The sequence below is a fragment of the Athene noctua genome, chromosome 3 (assembly GCF_965140245.1).
Source record: "Athene noctua chromosome 3, bAthNoc1.hap1.1, whole genome shotgun sequence".
NCBI classification, from domain to species: Eukaryota; Metazoa; Chordata; class Aves; order Strigiformes; family Strigidae; genus Athene; species Athene noctua.
Window position 1 is genome coordinate 11,973,598 of NC_134039.1, and position 23,340 is coordinate 11,996,937.

At 40.9% G+C, this 23,340-nt stretch overlaps 1 protein-coding gene across 1 annotated transcript in view; it reads right to left on the reverse strand.

Moving 5' to 3' along the window:
• The window catches only part of TBXAS1 (thromboxane A synthase 1), a 227,669-nt gene that overhangs the window by 139,039 nt on the left and 65,290 nt on the right, over positions 1-23,340 (reverse strand). The window contains exon 3 of the mRNA XM_074901261.1: positions 8,720-8,772. Coding sequence (XP_074757362.1) covers positions 8,720-8,772 — 53 coding nt within the window. The remainder of the gene's footprint in view (positions 1-8,719; positions 8,773-23,340) is intronic.

The following is a 23,340-nucleotide window of genomic DNA, read 5'->3' on the forward strand; positions in this document are numbered from 1 at the left end:
CTAAAACCTATATATGACAAAACAATAAAAAAGTAATGAAGAGATTTATGGAAGTACATAAAAACCTTAGAATGACGTAAAAATTGTCAGGTCATGTTACTGTTTTCAGCGCAACATGGGTAAGAAAAACAGGGAGAAATAAAAATTAGAACGTGGAGGAAAGATAGCATAGGGCTGAAGAGGATGGAGAGAAGCAAGAGAAAGAAAACAAAGCAAGAGCAAATATTTAGAGGGGAAAAAAAATCACAGCAGAATTAAAGTATGAATACAAAGCCCACATGACAAGGTTGGCAAGGTAAAAAGAAAAACAGAACCAACACCAGAGCCAACAAAATGGTGGCACCACTGAAGGACAATGGGCAGCAATTGATGAGTAGCATCTCTGTAGATACCTGTCGAAGTGTGGTCATCCTCAAAGAGAAAAATACGACTATTTCTAAGAAACTAAAGAAGAGACATCCCCAATCCATTCCTGTGCAAGGTTTTGGTGTCCTAAGGGGCAGAGGCCCCACAGAGTCTTGCCTGAGGGACTCCCCAGCATGGTGACGGGGGTCTAAGAAGCATCTGCATCCCAGAGCTCCTCTCAGGTGGCTGCGAGGAGGGAACAGAGCCAAGGATGCTCCAGCCTGCGTTGGGGCTTGCAGGGAATGGGGACCTGCAACGGGCTCCTGATTTGCTGTTTCCTCTCTGCATCCTTCCTTTCCAGCCCCCAGTGAGGGATATGTGGGGAAGGCAAATCCCTTCTGCTTGATGTTTCTTATGGCACACAAGAAAGCAGACACAAGCTGCCTTTGGATTTCTTTGGGCTGCCACCGTGAAGGGTAAACTGGCAGTAGGGAGTCACCTGGAGAGGCAGTAACCTGACTCTCCTGGGAAATGTTCAGCAACCAAGGAGGGCAGGAACTGTTCCTGCGTCACAGCATTAAAGTTGATCTGCTTTAAAGGCTGCCAAGAAAGGAAAGGGGACACATTGGGAGGGACAATGCATTTTCCTCCCTCCGTGTACAGCAGGGGGAAATGATTCAGGAACTTCATTAAAAAATTTCCGTGCATGGCACTGGGAATACCAGTTCATTATCAGATACACAGTGGGTGAAACCAGAGACCATTAATAGCTACTGGACATTATGTATTGTATGTGCCCACTTCAAGTGTGCATCAATACTTCTGGGTGCTGTAGGAAATTCTAATAAAAGCATTTAATATGCACAACAAAATCTATAATACAACTGTTTTCCAATACTTTCTAGAAGGATTGGTATACTGAAATTATGTCTCAGATTTTTGAAAGCCCTCAACCTGCTTTTTCCCAAATGGTGGAAAGGGATAAAAAATTACAAGGTGGACTTTACAGACTGTTAAGAACATTAACAAAGGCAGGGTCTGGTAGATGGTGAGGAGTGTAGATAAAGGTGAAATTAAGACTACGAAATTAGTTTTTATAACTGTGGGATTCACTCAGAATATTTCCTCCTTGTGCCCTGAAAGGTGACAGTCTGGTACGCAGGTGCTGATCATGATGGTGTTATGTGATAAGAAGAGGCAATTTGTTTAGCAGTCCCATTCCAAGCCCTTTAAAATGATGATTTTAAGCACTAATTAACTAAGAAGCAGGCAGTACAGATCAAGGATCACTTGTGCTGTATATCAGGTGTAAAACACTCCTCAGGCAGCATGTTTTCAAAAGAAACTTCAGTTTTCAAACAATCTTAACCTGGAGCTCACAAGGACTATGCTTTAACATCTAAGTGCTGCACTACCAACATGCAAAGAAACAGAGGAATGAAGAAACACCTCCCCAGGACCAAATGGAAGTGAAACCTCCTTCTAGCCAAAGCTGCAACCTGCACATGCAAAAGCAGATCAAGATTTAATCAGGTTCCTCAAATGCTAAGATATGGTACAAAGGCATGCTCTCTGCTTCCATCGTCAATCTTAGGAGCTGACACAGTTTTGGCCAACCTCACAGAGCCTTTCTGCATCTGGCCAACGCCATCTCAGCGGAGCTGTACCAACCAGGGGATTTCCCTCTACACAAACACTAATTTTCTGAAGCTACGACCACAGCAGTTGGCCCATGCCTGAGTACAGAAATGAGCATCAGGTACATGGCGGAGGTGACAAGCACTGTCCTTTGCTGCCTTGACAAGAGCATATAAAATGTTGTCTGTCTCATTTGGTTGGATTTCACACTCACTTTCTAGAGGTGTAAAAGATTACATCAGGTCTTTGACTTATGTTGGCTTGAACAGCTGCAGTAGAGTCATGGAGCAGTCATGGATGGAGGAAAGAAACTTGGAAAGAGTACAGCAGTGAGCACATGCCTGCAACTCAGCCACCTCAGGGCAACATCTGGAGTCTCAGAGAAGGGACAGAGAGCTTTCTGCACAGAAGAGTTTAACACTTGCATCAAACATTTCCATCCAAATGGCTTTGCCTGTGCTGAGGGCTGGGACTGACATTTTGGTGGGCCTTATAAATCTCCGTTTTTGAATACCTAGAACACAAGCGTCCCTGAACCTGACTGGGACAGCAAGAGGCTACAGTAACAAATCAACATCCATCACAGAGTAGACAAACTCAAGTTGCATGGTTCTCATGGGAGGTTGTAGTCCACACTTAACATTTGTCCATGGCTAAGAAGAACTCATTAATGAATACTTTCAACATTACCAGTACACTAAACATCAGTTGCAATGTTCCAGAGACCTAAGTATATGCCAGAATTAAACTAGTCAACTAATTTACTATAAATTCTGTCTATAAACTGCATCCCACAGGTCTCCATACATAGAACGTAAAATACTCCATAATGATCAAGGAGCCCACAAAAACGATTACAACATAACAACTAGACTCCAATTCTCAAAACGTTGTGGTATGCCACCTTTTGTGTAAATCTTTAGGCATCAGTCCTATAAAAGGCTATACTTTTAAGACCAGTTAGCTCTAGAGAGAAGAGGGGAAACTGGTAATGATACCCTTAAGTAACTTACAGGACTTGCTCCAGCAGCTTGATTTGGAACCAACTATAACCAATACCTAATTAAGGTTAACTGTGGGGATTCAGATGGAGATGTAGCGTTGTACCATGACACTACATTTCTGCCAGGAATTTTGTTGGGTTTCGGTTCTTCTTTAAAAGACAACTTTTAAAAAATACATTACTACTAAAAATTCTAAAAGCGTTAATTAAAAAAAAATAAAAGAAAAAAAGAAAGAAAGAAGGGGTCTGAAAGTTTAATTTAAGAATGTTAAGATTATTCTCCTATTGTTCAGTCATTTTTTGAGATAATCCTTTCCATTTCAGAGAGAATAGCTAGCACATTACACAGTGGAGCAATAAAATTGTCTACATGAGATGTGCTGTCAAAAGAGAAGGTGGGGAAGGGGAAAAAATATTTTTCTCCCCATTAACTTCTTTCAGCTACAATAAACCTAAGTGTTTATGTGTACCAACAGCAGTAAAAATATTTTTCAGTCACAAATGCAATTGTTTCTTTTATGGCCCTGATTCAGCAAGGTAGATAAACTTCTGTCTAACTTGAAGCATGTTGAGTAATACCATTGACTTTAATGGGATTACTCATGTGCTCAAAGTTAGGCACATGTTTAATGGTTCTGCTGTACTGTATCCACAGTTTTCAGGTATTTAAAGGAAAAGAGATAACTAATTCACAACAGCAATTCTAGGGCTGATCAACAATCCTATAGAGTCAAAGGATTTTATCACAACACATAAATGAAGAAACACAGAAGAAAAAAAATCTTGATGGAATATGAAAGACAACTCTGGCCAACAAAGTATATCGCTCTTTAAGAAAGCAAAAATCCAGGCAAGTGAGGCTACCAAAAATCTTTATCAGGTTAAATGTGAAACAGGATTATGAAGAGGTATAGATCAGTAATAGGAAGACTGTTTTTCTTCTCTCTCCCCTATGCTTGCCCAGGTATGATTTTCTCTAGCTGAAATACGAAAAGTAAATTGTTTAAAATATCAAAATAAAGGAAGGACCACAGGAGAGGTAGTTAAGTCCATTAGACCCCCAGTGCAAAAGGATAAAACTGTTTCATAAAACTAAATTATTTCTTTACAGGAGCCTTCAGAGACAAAGATGAGAATACCTGTCCTGGGATTACTCTTTCCACATGAAACAGAATAAGGCTAGAAACAGTGAGGCTAAAAGAAAGTTTGTGAAATTAAAATGGCAATAAAGACACTATTTCTTCAAGTAAAATAACTGCATGATGAAGACATCAGCTGTTCCCTGCAGGAGACCCTGCCCCTATGCACCTTAAGTTTGCCTCAAAGGTGTTTGAGGGGAGCAGAAGGAAGGATAAGTCTTTGAGAAAAAAATCCAGATACCCAAATCCCAGAAACACATATCCCTTTTCTTTCCAAAAAGGGAAAAGCCCCAAATCTCCACAGTGACTAATCAGTGCACCTCAGCCCTGACACAGAGGCCAGGAGCAGCAGCAAGAAAAGCCAGTTTCTTGTCTGTAACTGCTTGATTATGGACTCATCTGCAGAAATACTAACTAGTGCCATCTGCAGTGACATTTTTCTGAGCGAGGAGAAGTCAAGCATTAAGACAGAACCAACTTGGGCTGTGTAGACTTCTGAAAAGCTGTCAGCTGCCAGCGTAACTTAACAATCACAACTCACCCCTGGACACATTTCAAGTTAGTGACTGGATCCATGATCTATCCTAATCCTTCAAACCACCCAATCATTTAAGAGACCAGGCTTGATCTTGGTTCCAGTAATGACTTACAAGGATATCATTTAAGGAATATTACCAAGTTTTTAATGAAAATAAACCAAACACCACCCACAAATCAAACGCTGAGTAATCCCATAGACCCTGTAACAAGAATTGCCTCTCCCATTTTAAGTTACTTTCTGTGTATTACTTAAAAATGCGTTGAAGTAACCCCACTACAAAACAAGACACTTTCTATGGAAATGGAGCTCCATTCACATCTGTGTTTTCACAAGATTCTTCGGGAGTACCTGCATGCACCTTGACATGCTTTCTGTGGTACTGTGCTGATCCTGATAGGCTTATGCTGGAGTCCAGCAGAGGCTCAGCATCGGTAGATGCGGTTTTCCACTGGTGTTCTATTAGGGACTGAGAATGGTTTACAACTGGATCTTGTTAGAAATGTTCTCATTAATTCCTTCCCTCATTACAAAATCGGGTTTTGAGCTTGTTGCCTCCCTTTGCCAGTTCACAGCCTGACAACCCTGAGCTCAAACACCCCGATCATCTTCTGCTTTAATCCAAGCACCATCCTCTTGCTACTCCTAGACCCATCTCTTTGACTCTGCCTTACTTTGCTCTTGCCCTCTTTAGCACTTACTCTACTACATAGTTGTTCAGACTTAATCAGAGAAGGTTGAAGTTGAGAGTTCAAGTGAAGGAAGAGTAAGAACAGGGTTTGACCTGCTGCAAGCTGTTTCAGACGCAAAATGACGTGAAGAAAGAGTGTCACCCTACAGATTGCACTGAATTTTAATCTTCTGTTCTTATACTTTGATTATACACAGTGAGATCTATGTTATGAACTCTTACACTCTTCCCCACATCCAAATGCATTGCTACAGTCAAAGGTAGAATAGGTTCATTCATCCCAGAGGCAATCATCTGTCTGCTTGGGGCTGTATTGTATTCATATTTTCTGTTCCTTCACTGGTAGTGTGTTGTTGGGACAAGAATATATTACTTATTTTGGCACTATTTTCCAACTCCAAACCAGCCATACATGCTCACAGTGCTGTAAAGTCATAATGATGCAATCACAGTACAGTGGTCAAATACATATCAAGTGTGTATATAAAGTAAAATAACTGCCTCTACAGCTCTGCTCACATTGTAGCAGTTGCTTTTCTGATTCCATAAAGTATACTCTATTTCTCCTCTTCAACCCAGAAGCTCTTTGTTTCTCTGTCTGCTCTTACCACCTATTTCCAATCAGTAGCCATAACCTACAACTGAAATGGAACAATTGGATATGCTGGGGGTGAAAATAAAGTATCAAAACATCAAAGTTCATCCAAAAAATAAGTGACATAAGTCTCTAATTTCCACAGAAACTAGGACTACTTTCCTGCAATCTCCTACCATAAAAGGAGAACATTCAAGTCAAATCTTAGCATGTATCAGTACACTGCTTTCCAGATAGGATATTTTTCACTTTTTATTTTTGTTATAGAGAACCAGCACACGTATTTTAGAGGAGGTATTTCTATAGAAGGTACTCCAAAGTATAGCTGAATCAAAGACTAACACTCTGTGGCAGGATCCCTTCAAAAGTCACGTCAGCGGTTTGGATTCCCTTGATGAACAGAAATGCTCCAACTCTGCTTTTGCACCAAACCAGGGCTGTTTGTTTCTGCTTAGGCCTCATCCTGGGCCATCTCTGTATGAAAACAGTCTTTACAGCACACACCTCACAACTGAAGACTATTTGCATTGTCTCTCTCTATAAAAGAGTAATACCATCACCTCTCCTTTGGATTCACACATAGGAGTTTAGAAAAAAAAAATGCTTTTGTGACCTACAAAAGCCTTACTTGAAATAATTCTCTACGACTTGAGGCCTTTTGGAATGGAAGGGATATATTGTTTTGACTTGATTAAAGCTGAAAAGTTGATTTGACATCCTGTTGTCAAGGAAACCAATTCACACACAAAAGAAAACAGTTGTGATGGTATCATTCAGACTATTCAAGTGACCTTAGAAAGAAAAAAAGGCTTCAGCTCCAAAGATTTGTATTCAGCTCACTTCACCACTGTAGAAATAAAGATCATTGCTCTTTATGCTTATTGGAAAGCAGTTTTCAATCTGGAAAAAGCAAAATGCCACATCTTCCAACTGCCAGATCCAATACTTTGCTGGGACCATACATATAAACACACCTACCATTTATTGCCTATTTCAAAGAACCATAGAAAGAATCACACAGAAGATGTATAGGGAAGGAGAAGGAATTTCTTTAGTTGACAGGACCATGATAAATACCCCCCCAACACATACCACACCTATTGAAAAGCAGCTCGCAAGCCAGGTTTTTAAACATCTTCCTTCAATGACAAATAAAGCTTACCTCAAGCACAGCGGTGTTTGAGTCCATCTTTGTTTTCATAGGAAATATCAAAAAGCAGCATTTTTTCTCTGCCAGCCTCCTAGATCCTCACAAATGGAGTTTTTCATGCATTCAGTAAATGGGACGTAGTTATGCTCAGTCTGCTCACTCCTACCTACAGGATCCTGAAGAGGCAGAACTGTCCTAGATGACCACTACCACCATCATCCAGCTTTGGAGCACATGCAAGTCTCACAGAGGTTTCATTCCCTGATAGCTCTGGGTAGATTGGAAAAATGAAACTTTCTATCTATCTGCTCACACACTGTAATTATACATCTCTTTCTCCAATGACATAGCCTCTGCCTGGCCGAGGGAGCAGACAGATGACTAAATAGCAACTTGTCTCTAATTCCGCTTAGAAAAAAATAGGCATGATATTAATAAGTAAGGAAATACACTGAGGAATGAATGCCAGTGTTCTTACATTATTGTCATTTAAGGGCATCACACCAAAGGTCATGGACATAATAAGCCTCAGTCATTTTCCATTTGTTACACAACATACAAATTGCCACAGTGTTAATGAATATCTTTCTCCATTCCTAGCCAGCCAAGACACTGTATTATTTCCTCTTAGACAAGTACCTAACCCTTAGAATTCATTATTTCCATCGTTTCTTGCAGCACTTTGTCCTTAGGGCTGAGCATAAATGCCACAAGGCGGCCGTGACTGAAGCATCAAATGCTTCATATGGCTGAGCCTGACTTCTTTCTGATAGAGCTTTTTTGCTGAAAGAGCATACAAAGCATATTTATATTATTTATGATCAAATATGCACAGACACGTTCATACACGCTCCCTTACAAGTGTTTTAAACCCCTTCCAGAACACAGGAAAAAAAAATGACACTGTCTGTACTTTCTGAATATTGCTTGATACGTACATATTGAAATAATAGTTATGCTAGAAACACCAACTGACCACAACAATAGCTGCTACCATGAAATAACTGCATTTCCCCTTTAAATGATGACAACTGGAAAGTAGTTCTTGGAACAGAAATGACATTCACAGAAATGTGGAAGGGCTTGTATGAAGGGATATAGTGCTTAAACCCTCTTTACTCCTAATAAACTGCTAAAATAGCACAGCTGAGCTATAGAGAGGAATGCCTTATTTCTAATCTGTACTTCATTGTATTTTAAGTTTAGGAATTTTGCATAAATATTATAGATAGCAACAGCTGAACGAAATTCGTGCTATTTCATAAACGAAGTTTTTTTCAAGGTGATAAATTATTATTTCCACTATTCACCATAAGTATAAAGAATGTGCAGATGAAAAGAGAATATTGAAGGCTGGTAGCTTTGTACAGTTCTGAAAAAGACTAAACTTTATGTGCATAATTAAAATTAGAAAGAGAAGAATGAAGTCCAACACCAAATGCTGAACTAAAATAAGCTTCTGTATGTAGTCAAACAACCTCTACCTCTGTCCCCCAGACTGAAATACCAGACCCTGCGTTTTGATGACCTTCTTATCTTGGAATTTTCTCCTCTCCCGCCCAACAAACTCAAACAGCAAGAGACAGAAAAGAAGAAAGCTGATGGCACTGCTAAGCTTACCCACAAACAGGTCCATACTCTGTTATGAGTTTTGTGTGGTTTTCCCAAAAACCCTGGATAAAAGAAAAATAACAAAGTATTTTAGAACAGGACTTAACAGAAACTCTGTTATACAGACTTGCTAACACACACACACACACTAAAGCTTTGAACTTCAACCAGGAGAACCACAGTATTAACTCATAAACTCACCTTTCTCTTATTGTCTATCTGTGACACTAAAGCCTAGAAATGATGACTAAAAAAAAATTCTCAACCCCCCAAAAGACCTGGAGAGACATGAAGTATGTTTTTGTCAGGGTTTTGCACTCCAAAATATGTTACCGTTTCATAATTATATCTTTTTAAACTAATTTCATTATGAGGTCCTGACTCAATTTTTTCTGATAGGTGTGTGGATGGAAAAACTGACAGAGAAATTAACAGAGTAAGTATATGACTTTACTAAACACAAGAGAAACACGGGGAATGTGGAAAGGTTGTCTTGTTTAGGTTTTAGTTGCATTATTGAAAAAAACCACAAACTTGCAAAGTTGGAGTTTAGAACGAAGCAGTCACCTGGGACACTCTTCAGAAGAGTACGCAGATGTATTTTAACAAACTTTTAGAATTTTTACTGTTTCATTTTCATAATTGATGAAAATTGGTATCCATTTATCTAAATATACCTGCCACTACACTAAACTGTTAGTGTCCTAAATGAATTCAAATTGATTAATCTGAAAGAAGGTGAGCAAAATGTATCCCCAAAAGTGAATATGAAAAAATCTGTTTTACAAAACTGTGATATTAGGGAATCATACTGCATCATATTTGTAACTTGTCTATGGAAAAATAACACATTTGACTGCATTAATCTGCATTTATATTAATTCAAGAAAGACTATTGTGATCTATCTTCATTCTTCAGAGAAAATTCACTAACAAAGTAGAATACTTATGCCTCTTATTTAATCTTTCTTATTTTTTATGACATACTGAATAATATTAGCTACAACAATATGAACTATTGTAAATACATTAACTACAGACATAAATAAACAAAACCATGTAATGTGTGTATGCTTTGGGAGCATTTTACTATGCTAAGCAAAAGAAAATCTGGTAATCCAAAGTAGTTATCCTACTTATCACCCTTGGGTGCTAATTTATTACCCAAATTAGCAATGCACTTGCCACCACCTACAGTCCTGCTCTTATCGAGCCCTTCAGTTGTTTCTTCTCCTTAACAGAGTTGTGCTTTTTTTTTTTCACTATAGACTTGCAATGTGTTTATTCTACAGGACAATATGTCTCCAAGGTTAAGGGCTGAACTTTAGGTTTTCCTTAACCTACAAAAAGCTAAAGCACTGGATGGTGTGTAAGAAACCCCACTAAATATAGAATTATGAAAGAGGTGGTTTAGATGATTGCCTGAAAAAATATATATATTCTCACCTGAAAAATACTTTACTACTAGGATAAGCAGGAAAGCCCCATCCATTAGCACACAGAAACTAAGGTGGACAAAGCCTTTGTGATACCACAAATACATACAGCTAACTCAAAAAGGCTTTTATCTGCAGACGCTGAGGGAGGGGAAAAGGTACACACACATTCACACCCACCTGCATTTTGCTATAGTGATACTTCAGCAGTAGCAGGATTTCAGCCTGCAATTCCTATGATTTCAGCATTACAAAGGTGGCCTACTGCCCTCCCCTGATGATGCAAGGGGAAATCCTGGGGCCAAATTCCCCCCAGCGTTATTCTCCAGGTGGCCATCTAAGGCTGTGTAAAGCAGGCTCAGCTTTTTGGTGCACTCTGACCGCTTTGCCTGGGAGAGTGACTCCAACCTGCTTAAAGACAGCCGCCAGATTTACAGCCACGCTGAGGCATCACCACGGCACAGGGCAGCGCCCAAGGTTACTGGGCAGCATGGCACACCAGCGCTTTGCACCCCATGTAACACAACAGTATCAGATGCATGGGGCAGAAGGACTTACAGTCTTGTGAGACGATGCTGAAGCAGGTCTGCCCTCTCTCCCACTTTCCTCCTAGCCTCAACCTTCATCCCAAAGTACAGCCTGAACCTTGCCTGCTAAGTTTTGCTTTGGATTGTGAGCACGCACATAGGTATTGCTCTTGCTGTATTCACCAGCTGCATTCCAGCGAGCCAGCAGGATATTAACATTTACAAGAAGCCCAGGCTTTAAATGATTCAGTGAAAAAGCCTTCCAGAAAGCCGGCTTCTTAGAACCACAGCTCCTGGCTCACTACAGTAGAGGGGTCAGGCAGAACACATTTCAAATCAGGCCTGTTAACCAATAACTGGTTTTCCACCTCCAAGTCTCCTAAATGGTTGCACTGGCTTAAAATTAACCACACAGTTTTTCTTCCCCAAAGCGAGAAGTACAAGCCTGCAGGATGGGGGGAGAGAAGCAATTGAAAAGTATCTGGGAGAGATTGTCTGAAAGCATCCTGCACCATCACACACACCCACTGCCTGCCTCCGCCATCCACCCCCTGGACCCACTGCTATCCTCACCCCCTTCACGGGCATGGTGAGCACTCATGAGCAGGTCTCGTTGGGCTGCCTGGGAAAGACAAGCAACCAGCACACGCAGAGCCCCACAAGGCTGCTGTGGCCAGAACACAGGCAAGGCAGAGGGCGTGTGTGCATCCCTTTCAAGCCAAGGCACACCTTTCAACAAGAGGAATCTGGGGTCATAAAGGCACTTATGTTTCTTCTCAATAACCCTGCAGAAGGCCAATGTACCTGTGATGGTCTCAGTACACCGTGGGGGATATGCCATGTCCACGTAGCTCTGCCAGTTTTGCAACATCATCCCTGAACATGGCTCCCAGTAGACAGTACCTCGAAAACATCCTCCTCCTCCTATGAGTCATGTTCGAAGCACAGCAAGCCTCATAAGTGCTTTTGGTAACTTATTCACACAAGCTGAGGTCGATCTGCTCCAAGGCTCATTATTGCAGGTTTGTCCAGGTTTATAATTGCAATTGTACTTAGTGCCTACAAGACAACCAAGCAGCTGCCCACCAACAGCAACTGTTTTACAAGAAAATGGGGGCAGAGACCTCTCTTTGACCCAAGATCACCCAGTGGGTAAACACAAGGAGAGGAAGTGAACTTAGATATGGTGCCTGCTGACGTATACCCAGTGGCTTAAACAGCCATAAGACAGGAGCAATAATGAAGCAATGTAGGGGTGAGGAAGGGAATAATCAGGGAAAAACGGAAACATATATATTCTGATTTTTTAGGAAAACAGAAGGAAACTGAAAAGCAAAACAATGCACAGTATTACAAGATGGCACCATGTGCATCAGGAGGAACTGCAGCACATTAAACAGTCACTTGTAACAATGAAGTATAAAAGCATAGTCAGTAATGCTGTTCCAAGTCAGAAAAATCACTTAGCTTTTTCTTCATTTGGAAGCTGCAGAATATGAATTGTCATCAACAACAACTGAGAAAAGGGTTAGGGCAGGGGGTACTTGCTGTGTGTGGCCCCTACAGAGAGGTACCAGCCTGATGACAGCCCATTATCAAACAAGATAATGCAGGAGAAGGAAAAGCTTCTTTCCCTGAAGAAAGCATATTTTATAGCATCTGGTATACCATGGAAACAGCAGCTCAAGTGGGCTGACTGCTGCACACCCAGAAGGCTTCTTTGTTTACATGGCTGGCAGTTGCCACCCTACAGGGAATGTGCACTCTCCCCTTCCTCTGAGCATGTATCATCAGCTGCATCTGTGGGCCAAACTCCACGCAAGGCTAAATCCTGCTCTCAGGGATACAGGTGCAACCCCTGTGGAAGGGAATAAGATCTGGGTCTGCATCAGCCAGAGCAAAGTCTGGTCATTGCCAACCATCTATCTTGAGATACTGAACGTTGGAGGCTTCAGCCTGAGCAGCACATACGTGAAAGGGCTTCAGAAAGGAGTCCGTTGGCTCAATTATACCCTTTCCTTTTTTTCAGTAGATTCTGCCACTCCAAGACTGATCCTTCAACAATTTTCTCCTTGTTGCATATTCACCTTGCTAGTTCCTCACAGCAAGGAAAAAATCTGCAGCAATGTCATCTTCCCTCCTTGCTGAAAATGGGTGTAGGCATTAAGCCAAAGTTTTCAGAAAGAGGCAGTAGTACCATGAATTTCAATTTTTGGGGTGTCTAACATGAGGCATATCCAACCTGTTCTTATAGTTGCTCAATACCTACAAATCTTGTGGCTGTAATCGGAGACTTAAGTGACTTTAAACTTAAGCTCAAGCTTAAAGTAACCCAGACTGCACAGAGGATGCTTTGTAACATTTCAGCTTGCTGCAGCTAGAAAACAAATCATTTGGTTTATGAACTTAGCTATAGTCCTTAAGGGTCACTAGACAAAATGGTTTGAAGAGGGCCACAAAGCTGGGATCCAGCAGACGCATGCTTCTGACAGTGACTCAAAATTTGGACTCCAAGAAAGTGAATTCCAGAATGCAATGAGGGTAGCCCTTGAATTTTGTAGTGCACTGAATGTCACAAACGCTACTGAGATGTGTGGACATGGATGTGGTGTTCCCATCAAAATCAAATGCAAGTGGGAAACATTACCCATGAAAGAATAGCCAAGGAAAAAAGGCTTCTTTTGTTGCCCCTTTCTGAAAAGCATCACATATTACCTGATGTCAGTCACTTTCCAAGACAGCCTGGATTCAGACTTGTGACTCAGAAGCCAAAGAAACCACTGCCATCACTAGTCCCATAGAAGCTCCACCTTCACCACCCTGTAGTCAGACATGATGCTCTGTTTCACTGTGGTATTAATAACCACAGCATCATTATTTGAGTGCACACCTCATACCAAGAGACTAAGATCTATATAGTTATTTCTGTTACATAATGACAATGAATGACATTTGTGGATCAGATTTTTAGTATTCAATGGGTTTCACATGTCTTTTTTTCCCTTAGACCACCTGGAGAAAAACTGCTAATAACTTAGTACCTAAATTGATTTTTTTTTTTAATACAAGTTAATATGTAATTAAAGCAACCTTGTATCAGACTGCAGCCCACTTTGAAGGAATAACCCGAGACTGTACAACATCTCCAGTAATAATCCTAGTGAAAACACTAGGATGCCAGCGGACAAGAGAAGGAAAACAGCATGAACTTCTAACCAGCCTGATTCCGAGCCATGTACATAGTTTGTTTCCTTTGATCGTTTCCCTTAATGGCTGTCCTCTGTGTGTAATTTGGTTTAATTTATGTGTATGCCATTTCAGATTTTAAAAAACACATATAGCCCTTCCAAATTTATTAAAAGCAGCCTTCCTACCCTTAATAGTTATTAAGAGAGGTTAGTGTTATGTAATTAAGTTAATCCTCATCTGTAAAGGCTAATTAACTGAGCACTAATTGAATCTGCATATGAAAATTTGGACAATGTGTTCTCATTACACAATTAAAAAAAAATTACCTGAACTAAATACCAAACAATTTGTAATTTTTTTTCCTTCTACCTTTTCAGATCTTTAATGAAAACTAGGTGGGCAGGTTTATTTCTGTGTGTTGTATTAGCCCTTGCTGTCTGGAACAAGGAGCTGTCATCACTATTTGGAGAAACCATGCAAGTCCTTCCCTGAAAGATGGTTATTTCACCTCTTGCATGATCTCTCCCTTTCTCTCTGCTCTTACCCATGCCTTTCATCTCCTTCTTCTGCTGTCCATCACCTGCCCTGGTCAGAGAAAGGCAGAGGCTTCTGGGATCAGGTCAGATGGATAGATCAGATTGCATCGAGATACCATGTCAATGGATCACATCACCCAAAAGGATCAGATGGCACACTATGATTCAGTCAAGCTGATTCACCACCCAAAAGCCTCCATGCAGCCAGCTTGAAGCCACCTGGGCAGTTTTGGCAGGGCACTACCCTTTCACCCCCAAAGATCACTTGACAGTGAAGTCCTAGGGAGAACAGCCTTACCTCATTCTCCTCTGCCTGGGTGTGCCTGCATTACAAAAGCAAGACATGTTTTGGACCCTTTTCAGCCTTTTCTTGAGACATTTACAGTTTAAAAGAGTCAGGTTTTCCAGAAGGAATTAAGAAAAGCACATCATCCTTTCTGGTATTTGCTGTCTCTCCCCATTAACCTGGTTAATGGCTGATTCTAATAGGCTGGTAACTGAGGAGTCGGCAGGAGGGAGGGGAAGCCAAGCAAGTAAATACACAATTGCAAGCCTGACCTCAATAGCATGCAAGATTTCCCAGTGCATGGAACACACACAGTTCTCAGATTTTCTCACAAACCCCGCCATATGTTTTTAACATTTGAGTCATAAGCACCAGCACTGCATAAGTGGCATGGCTGGATGGAGCAGCTGCAGCCAGTTAACAGTCCCTCAGGCACCACTTCTGGCCCACCAGTAACAACCTGGCACCCTGCTTCACAGCAAATAACTAAAGGAAAGAGGGTCAGAGGAATGCAAAATGGGATACACTACATGTTATCTTTCTTTGGTAAGGTAACACATTCACTAGGTGAGGGAACAGCGGAAGATGTACAAAGACTTCAGTAACACATTCGGGTCTGGTGGCAGGTGAACAGTCATCACACCCAGAAGGATGGAGATTGGGATAAAAATTGAGAGACAGTAAACATGCAAGCTGTAGGGAAATTAATATGGACTGAGTTGAAAGAAAAAAATACAAGCATGAAAGGAGGAAACCCATAGATTTCTCAAGGGTCAGTCTTGGGACAAATCTTATTCCATGTTTTGAGGACTGACTTTGGCACAAAAAGCAGACAGACTTTAATGAAGTACATTCACGATTCTGGGTTGAAAGACATTCTTTCCTCAGCAGGCAAACAGATTGAGATTGTCATATCAGAAGAACTGGATGACCTAAAGAACCTGAAGAACTGTAAAAGAGGAGAGTCTTTAGTTGAAAGCAAAGCTTCATGCCCTTAGAAGGACTATGTTAACTCCAAGAATTTTTGCAGTAGTAGATTATTGTTTGAAAATAACAGAGAAGAGAAAAACCTGGATGGAAACATCAACCACAGGATAATGATGAACAACAGGTATGATGGAAACTACAAATGTAGAATATCTAGGATATGTTTTCTCTGGAATGCTGAATAGAAATCTGATGAGCCACATTCAAAAGGAATTAATTAAAAATGGAATGAGTGGAGAAAAGGGTTACAAGGATCCTCAGGGAACAGAAGGCCTGTCTTACAAGTAGTAATTAGGAGAGTTCATTTTAGCAAACCAAAGGTTCATTTTAGCAGACCAAAGGGAGGAGACATGCTTGCTGTATATAAATGTACTGGGAGTAATCATCAGGGAGGGAAAAATATCTATTTAATATAAAGGCCTACATTACTAAAATATCAAATAAGTATAAACTGGTCATGGATAAATGTTGCTAGGAATTAGATGAAAGTTATTGACTATCAAAGTAGTAAGATTTTTGAACAGCCTCCCAGTCAGAATAGTGAAGGAAAGAACCTCAAGGAGGGTTTTAAAACACAGGAGATAAAATGTGGATACTTAGAAAAAATGGAGTGTAGGATGAATAACCCAGCCCATCTATGCCAGACCCTCAAGGTGATATACAGTCACTTCTAGAATGAGAGAGACTCTTCTCGTGGAAAAGATTTACTGTACACTGTTACGTGCACGCTGCATTCACACATCTAGTTGATTCACCTTAACTTTCCAAAGCATTCCCACATAGATAAGGCCTTATACATTCATTTGGCATACTGCAATGAGATTATTGTGCTTCTTTTGTCTTTCTCTTTTCAATCTAATTTCCCTTTACAAACTTCATTTCCACAATATCTCTGTCCATCTGTCACAGGTGGGGAGCTGGAAGTACACAAGATTAAGCAATTTGCCAAATGCCACGCAAGAAGTCAATGGTAGAGCCAGAGACAAGTTGCAGGTTTCTCAGTCCTCCTTGGTATCTTACAAAACCACTCCTTCTCTGCTACAGAAACACAGACAGTATATGAGATAGGAATATCAACAAATTCAATCTATTTCTGAGTTTTCAGATGTATCACATGCCTGAGGCCTTTGAGAAAGACAAGGAAAACAAGACTACATACACATTTAACTCTAAAATATTTTAAATACTTTAAATAGAGGGAGGTTTCTTCCTCACCCAACTGTTAGCTTAAGATTCAATTACTTTTATCATAATATGCATAGCTACAAATGTAATTATCCAGACCGTCAAATTATTCCAGCTGCTGTATTTGACTCCCTGATTCTTGCAGTGATGTATTCTCCAGACTGATTACACTGACTAAAGTAATATTTCTTTTTATCTATTTGGAAGTCGCCTGCCATTAGCTTAGACCTTGTTTATATCTGCTGCAGAGCTATAATTGCAATCTTACTATTTTTATTAGGACCATTGTCTAGATAACACTTAAACCTGCTAGGCCCTTATTTTACTTAATAGTAAATGTCACAGAAGACACCTATTCAGGCTTCTAGGAACCTTTATCAAAAACAGAAAACATGTCATTATGAAGACATGTACAAAGAGAAATACAATTTGTGCAATGCGTGTTCATGAAAGGCTCCATATGAGGTCTTACAGACTCACTGCAATTTCTGATCCTGTGATAAACATATTTATAATAAGTCAAGAAACTAAGAAAAAAGAGAAAGAAATGATGGCTTTTTTTTTTAGTAGAGTATGTAATTTCCACTAAATCTCTTCTTTCCAAACTGACTGTAATTCTCTCCTACACAATCTCTTCTTCTATGTAATTCCACTGGATCACTAACCATCTTTGTGCATTTCTTAGTATTACTACACCCTCAAATTACAACAGGAAAACAGAGAATTACAGTGCTCTCTATAGGAGGGAATTCATTGTGCAATAGAAGACCATTGCAATGTGTATTTTCACTATGTGCTCAATGTTTCTCAGATGGATTAGCATAAGCATTCAGCACATCTTACTAATGGAGAATGAATTTTATTAGTTTCCTTTGCTGGCCTCCCTTAAGGGAAGCAAAGTAGTAATTGCATAATTTAAAGAAATGGAAACAACTTCTTGTAGGACAGATAGACATGTTAGCTAAATCTAAGGAAAACAAACATTTCAGGAGTACTCTGACAACACAGCACTGTTTTACGGGGCAACAAATTGGCGTTTGGAGAAAGGAAAGAAGTCAACTTTCATAAGAAAGGGAGACATGGACTCATTTTCTCCAAGGAGTTTCTCCACATCTGAAGAGTGTTCCTCTCATTCTCAGATCAATCAACAGCAGATTCCTTCAGATTATGAAAATGTCATTTTTAAGGATAAAAGTTATTAATGAACCCCATTGTGCAATAGTCTCTCTTGGGTGCTATAGCGTGCAAACACACTTTTAAACAAGTACTGGAAAAATTACATGTCCTTGTGCAAATCTTGCATCTTCACATACAGAATTAGGATGACAGTGTTTTAAGCTTTCTTTTCTGATGCAGACTCTGAGTCATTTTGATCTAACTCACTAGTGCCTAAATGGGTACTATTTAGACAGGTGGGTTTCAAGAACACCTCAACTTTAGGAAGCAACATTACTCATTCAGTAGGTGATAGTATCTTGGCCTCCTCAGAGACATTCCCCTTCTATAGTGCTAGGGCTCTCTACCATTGTTTATGAACTAATTATGAAGTCAATACCACTTAATTATCTGTGACCCTCAAGTTTGAAACTATGGAACATACATCTGAAAGAACCCAAGATTATCACAAACTCCATCTGTATTCAGCTCCCAAATTTTGATCTTTTATTGTGTGTTTGGCCAATTATTAGGCTTAGCATAAAGGACACAGCCAGCATAAAGATGAACCAATAACCAAATTGTATTTGATACAAAAGGGTCAGTACAGGGGTGAGTGCTGGGGGTACAAACAAGTCAGATTATACATGACCGATGTCAATCCCACTGACCCCAACAATGACATCGCATGACCAACAATGGGTGGAATAAATGGTGAAATGCAGTCTCCCACAGAAGGGACAGGAGACAACTGAGTCAACAAGCCAAATACATAAGACCAAGGAAGCCACATACTGAAACTCTACACAGCCCACGTTTACAAAAGCCAGACCTGACTGGAGCCCAGTCCCAGGGAGGCAGGAGGTCCTTCCCCAACAGGGAACTCTGCACAGGACATCCACCTCACACACAGACACTACCCTTCCTGCAAGGGGTCCCAGCTTTTATCCCCAAGTGGGACACCTGACCTTTGTTTACTCAATGCAGACACCTGGGGCTCATTTACCCAATGGCTCTGTCTGCCAGGCCGGAGCACCCTGGGGGGAAGCCTAAAGGCAAACTCACCCCCCCTTTGTGAAGGGCTGTGGGAATCACCCATATGTCAACCTTAATTTGGGGCTTGGGGTTGAAACCCCAGCATTTCAATTGTGATGACACTAAGACACAAAACAGTGCACAAATTAAAGCACTGTTCTGCACACAGAGTACTCCATCAAGGGAAGAGACCAGGAAAGAGCATTACACGTGACAGACATTAATCATGCCACTTAATGCATTACTGAAAGATACTAGGACTATTTCTGTATTTTAACATAGCTGGACAAACCAAGCTTCCTCTTGTCTAATTCCCACCTTGTATGGATGCAGGCTCTCAAGCATGAAAGGAGAAAAATGTCCCTATAGATTGTACTGGCATCTGATGGAAAACAGAGCATGCTGCTATCTGTAGCATGTACAAGCCAGGCATAGCCACAAGGTTAAGGGCAGACAAGTCAGCTTGACACACACAAGCCTTGAGCTGAACCCATACATTCCACAGGGCATGAGGGGGCATGGGGCTGCTAAGCTACAAGCATCTTCACCCTGGCCATGTGAACAAATGTTTGGCATGCTTCATCCTGCTCCCACACCAACAGTCCACCAGGTAGGACAGACCTACCCTAAACTACTAGGGACAGAGATGTGTTGTAAAATCCTGTGCAGAACAGAATAGTTTAATCCCCCTGGGAATAAGACAAGCTGCAGCCCCAACAGCCGTATCATACCAGGCAGTCAACTCTTCACCTATCTTAATTATTCCAACAAAATCTCCTTGTCTTCATAAGGCAAGTTACTCTTCATGTTCTGTCCTGAAGTCAAACACTGTTTAAGACCCAAGCCACCCATGTGGTAGCTGGTAGGACCCAAGCATGAGAAAGAGACACACTAGAAATCCATATCAGGCCTCTCTGGAACAAGGGATTAGGAAGGACAGACAGAAACATGCAGTGCCACCCCTACATGGGCTGGGACAGGATTGTGGAGAGCAGTAGAAGCTGAGATAGCACCAGGAAACTGAACAGGTTTCAGTGGAATGAGAATCTGGGACAGCTCTAGGGATCAGCAAGGCCACCAGCCAGCACCTAGGGCGAGCACAGGGGGTGCCAAGCAGAAGCATAGTCACAGCTTCAGCTGTGATAATTTCATAAACAGAAGAGCTTGGGTTTGGAGGTGGGGATTGAATTGGCTCATATCAGGCATTCATTTCTGTTTCTAGACCATCACTCAGGGCTGGATTCTGCAGCAGCACCACAAAAAGCACCCTGTGGATCCATCTGGGCTTTTTTTTTTTTTTTTTTTTTTTAATGAATGCTACACACCTGCAAATACCAGATATTTTCCAGAGGAACCAATGAATTTAGCTGCCCCTTCATAACTGCATCTGCACCCAGAAAGGGAGAGAAGGGCTTGGCACCCCCATTCAGTACAACTGCTATACAGAACTAGATGCCTTGGCACAAGGCACAAAGTCGAGAGCAACGATTGTTCCTCCCTCTCCCTGTGAATTAACCACATTCCTAGGGGACTGGGCTGCTGGCAGAAAGTAACCACTGCCTGGGACAGAAAACAACTCTTCCATCACACTGCCCCCTGTAAAGCAACAACCTGGAGGGACTGTGGAAGAAAACGGCAGGGGACAACAGCACAATCAAGCACCTTCTGAAGACATCAAACGGAAAACTGTCAGTCACTTGCACTCTACAGTATTTTTATGTATACGGTACCGAAGGACCACCACCTACAGAGTTGAGGGTTTGCACATTCCAGGCGCCAAGATGGTCACATACTGTAAATAGTAGTGCCAAAGTAGGGGCTTTCTCCTAGAGGTTCTCAAAGAAAAGGGGATCCCTGTCTGGTAAATAGTAAGAAATCAAATTGTGGGCCATATGAATGACAAATTCTATCCAGAAGTAAGAATCAAAATAACATGATGCACTGTTAAGAAGCAGTACTAAAAAGTTTAACCTGTCTGACATCAGTGTTTGTCCCACAGAAAAAGGGATGGTGGAGTGATTGGAGAACATGGTGTCCACTCATGCCCTGGGAAGTAAAGGGGCATCCCACCATACTACTGGGGATAGTACGGGGCACCCTATGAAAGCCATCTTTCTGGTGCAGGCACCAGAACCTGCTGCGGGTGCAAGATCTGGCAGCAGCTTCCTCTCTGCTGGCTGATCTCTAAACCCAGCCCGGGCACAACAGGTATATCAGGAAACAGTGGCATGACCAGAAGGTGAATGGACTCCTGATCCACTCCCAGGTCCTTGAGAGCTTTCACAGAGACAGGACAGTTTAGGGACTGCTTAAACTTCAGGGATTAAACTGAGGTTTTTTGACCACTGTCAAAACTTGGCCTCTCCATCATAGATTTGGGTCAACACCTCTTTTTAATTCAAGATCAAAATTACAGGGTTGATCTAGAAGTAAAACTAAAAGCAAGACCCGGATGAAGAAAGTATATATCTATCCCTCTGACTCTCCTGCTAAAATTGAAGATAAAAATTATTATACACATATATAAGAAAAATAAATATATTTATTCGTAACAACCTCAGGTTATTTATATGACAATGAAGGATACACAAGACAATTAGGTCCTCCAAAATACAGACAAATATCTCAGCTTCCGTGGAACAGGTCATTTCTAGTGGATGACAGATGAAATTCAATTAAAGGGCCAGCTTTGAAGCACTGTCTTAAGAGCAGAGTTCCTCTCTCCTGCAAATCCTTAACACAGTAGCTGGACATTTAGCTTTGTTACATGCCAAAATCTTTGTGCCTTGTAAAGAAAGACAGGGGAGAAGGAATGTTAATGACCTTTTTTTACAGTAGCCAGTTGTCAGAGGAGGTGGGAGAAAACAAACCACATAGAAAACAATTGCCAATTTGTGGTCTTGACCATTTAAAAATGTATCCCAAAATAGTCTGCTAAATTGTTTCACCCGGAGCAAAATTACCCGTGAATACATATGCATGCACACAAAAACAGCATCTCTTGACGCAGTGCTGATGGTGACTGCAGTCAAGGAAGAAGCGTTATTGCATTCCACATTGTGAAAAGACCACAATGCAGTAATTATTCTGAAAGGTTTTCACAAAGCACAATTATTAAGCTAACATTATCCCATTATTGTTTGTTGCTATGGAGATAATATAATCAATATATTTGCTGGATTGATTTTTTTAATACTACTAGCACACTGCATAATATAGCAAGATTTAACTCAGTGCATTAACTGATTTTAGTTTATGATTGGCAAAGTCTTGAGGCAATAGATTGCAATCCATCTCATGCCTATTATTCTATCAAGACATTTAATGTCAAAATCTCTGCTGCAAAAGTGAGTTTTCCTTGTTGAAAATGAGAAAAAGGATAACAAATTTCTCTGAAGAGAAGCAATCTTTTAAGCATGAATTTAACACTTACTCCTATTTTTCCTAAGCCAAACAAAAATTACCAGACTGATTACAGAAGTAGTAGAAAAGCAAGTTGTGTCTGAAGCATCTCAAGATGCTTATTTATTCCAGTGTGGATGTTTTGAGGCATTATCATCCTCCATGTAACATAAACTTTTCCTGCAGCAACAGGAGGCTCTGAGAAGGCGTCAGCAATTGCAGCAGTGTGCCAGAGCCCACTGGATGCGAATGCAGTTCACAGCCTTGCCACCACCTCTTTCTGTGCACACTTGGGAGTCACTCGCTACCTGCTCCCACGCCCAGCAAAGACAGCGGACACTCAGCCATTGGTCTCAACGAGTGGTGAAGCAAAACTGTTACAGGCACTGCCTTTAGTTTCCCTGCCCATAAAAATGCAACACTCCCTTTCTCCCAGGTCTGCCTTTGCAGATCATAAAGTTTTAGCAAATGAAGTGACTGCTGCTGTGTTAGGATGGTGATAAGTGTGCACAAACTTGAATCTTGGATCTTCACAAGACAGTAATATAACATATTAAGAGGCTTCAGTTTTGACACTTGTTTCAGCCCATTACCTCTCCTAGGAAGAGATGGGCTTGTCATTGTGCAAAGTCTCAAAGCCTTTTAACATGTATTTGTCATAATTGTCCATAGAAGGATTTTAACAGGTTTTCCCCTCCCATATGGCCATACTGTGGTAAATTGTTTTCACCTCAGTCCCAAAGGTGATCATATTTTGCCACCATGGTTTATGCTCCGGCCAAAATTTACAAGTGCAGCATGCTAGACTTTGCATAACTAAATAAAAGGAGTTATAGCAATGTTTGAAAGTAACAACGCCTGTTAACTCCCGTGAGACTCATACAATTACGCT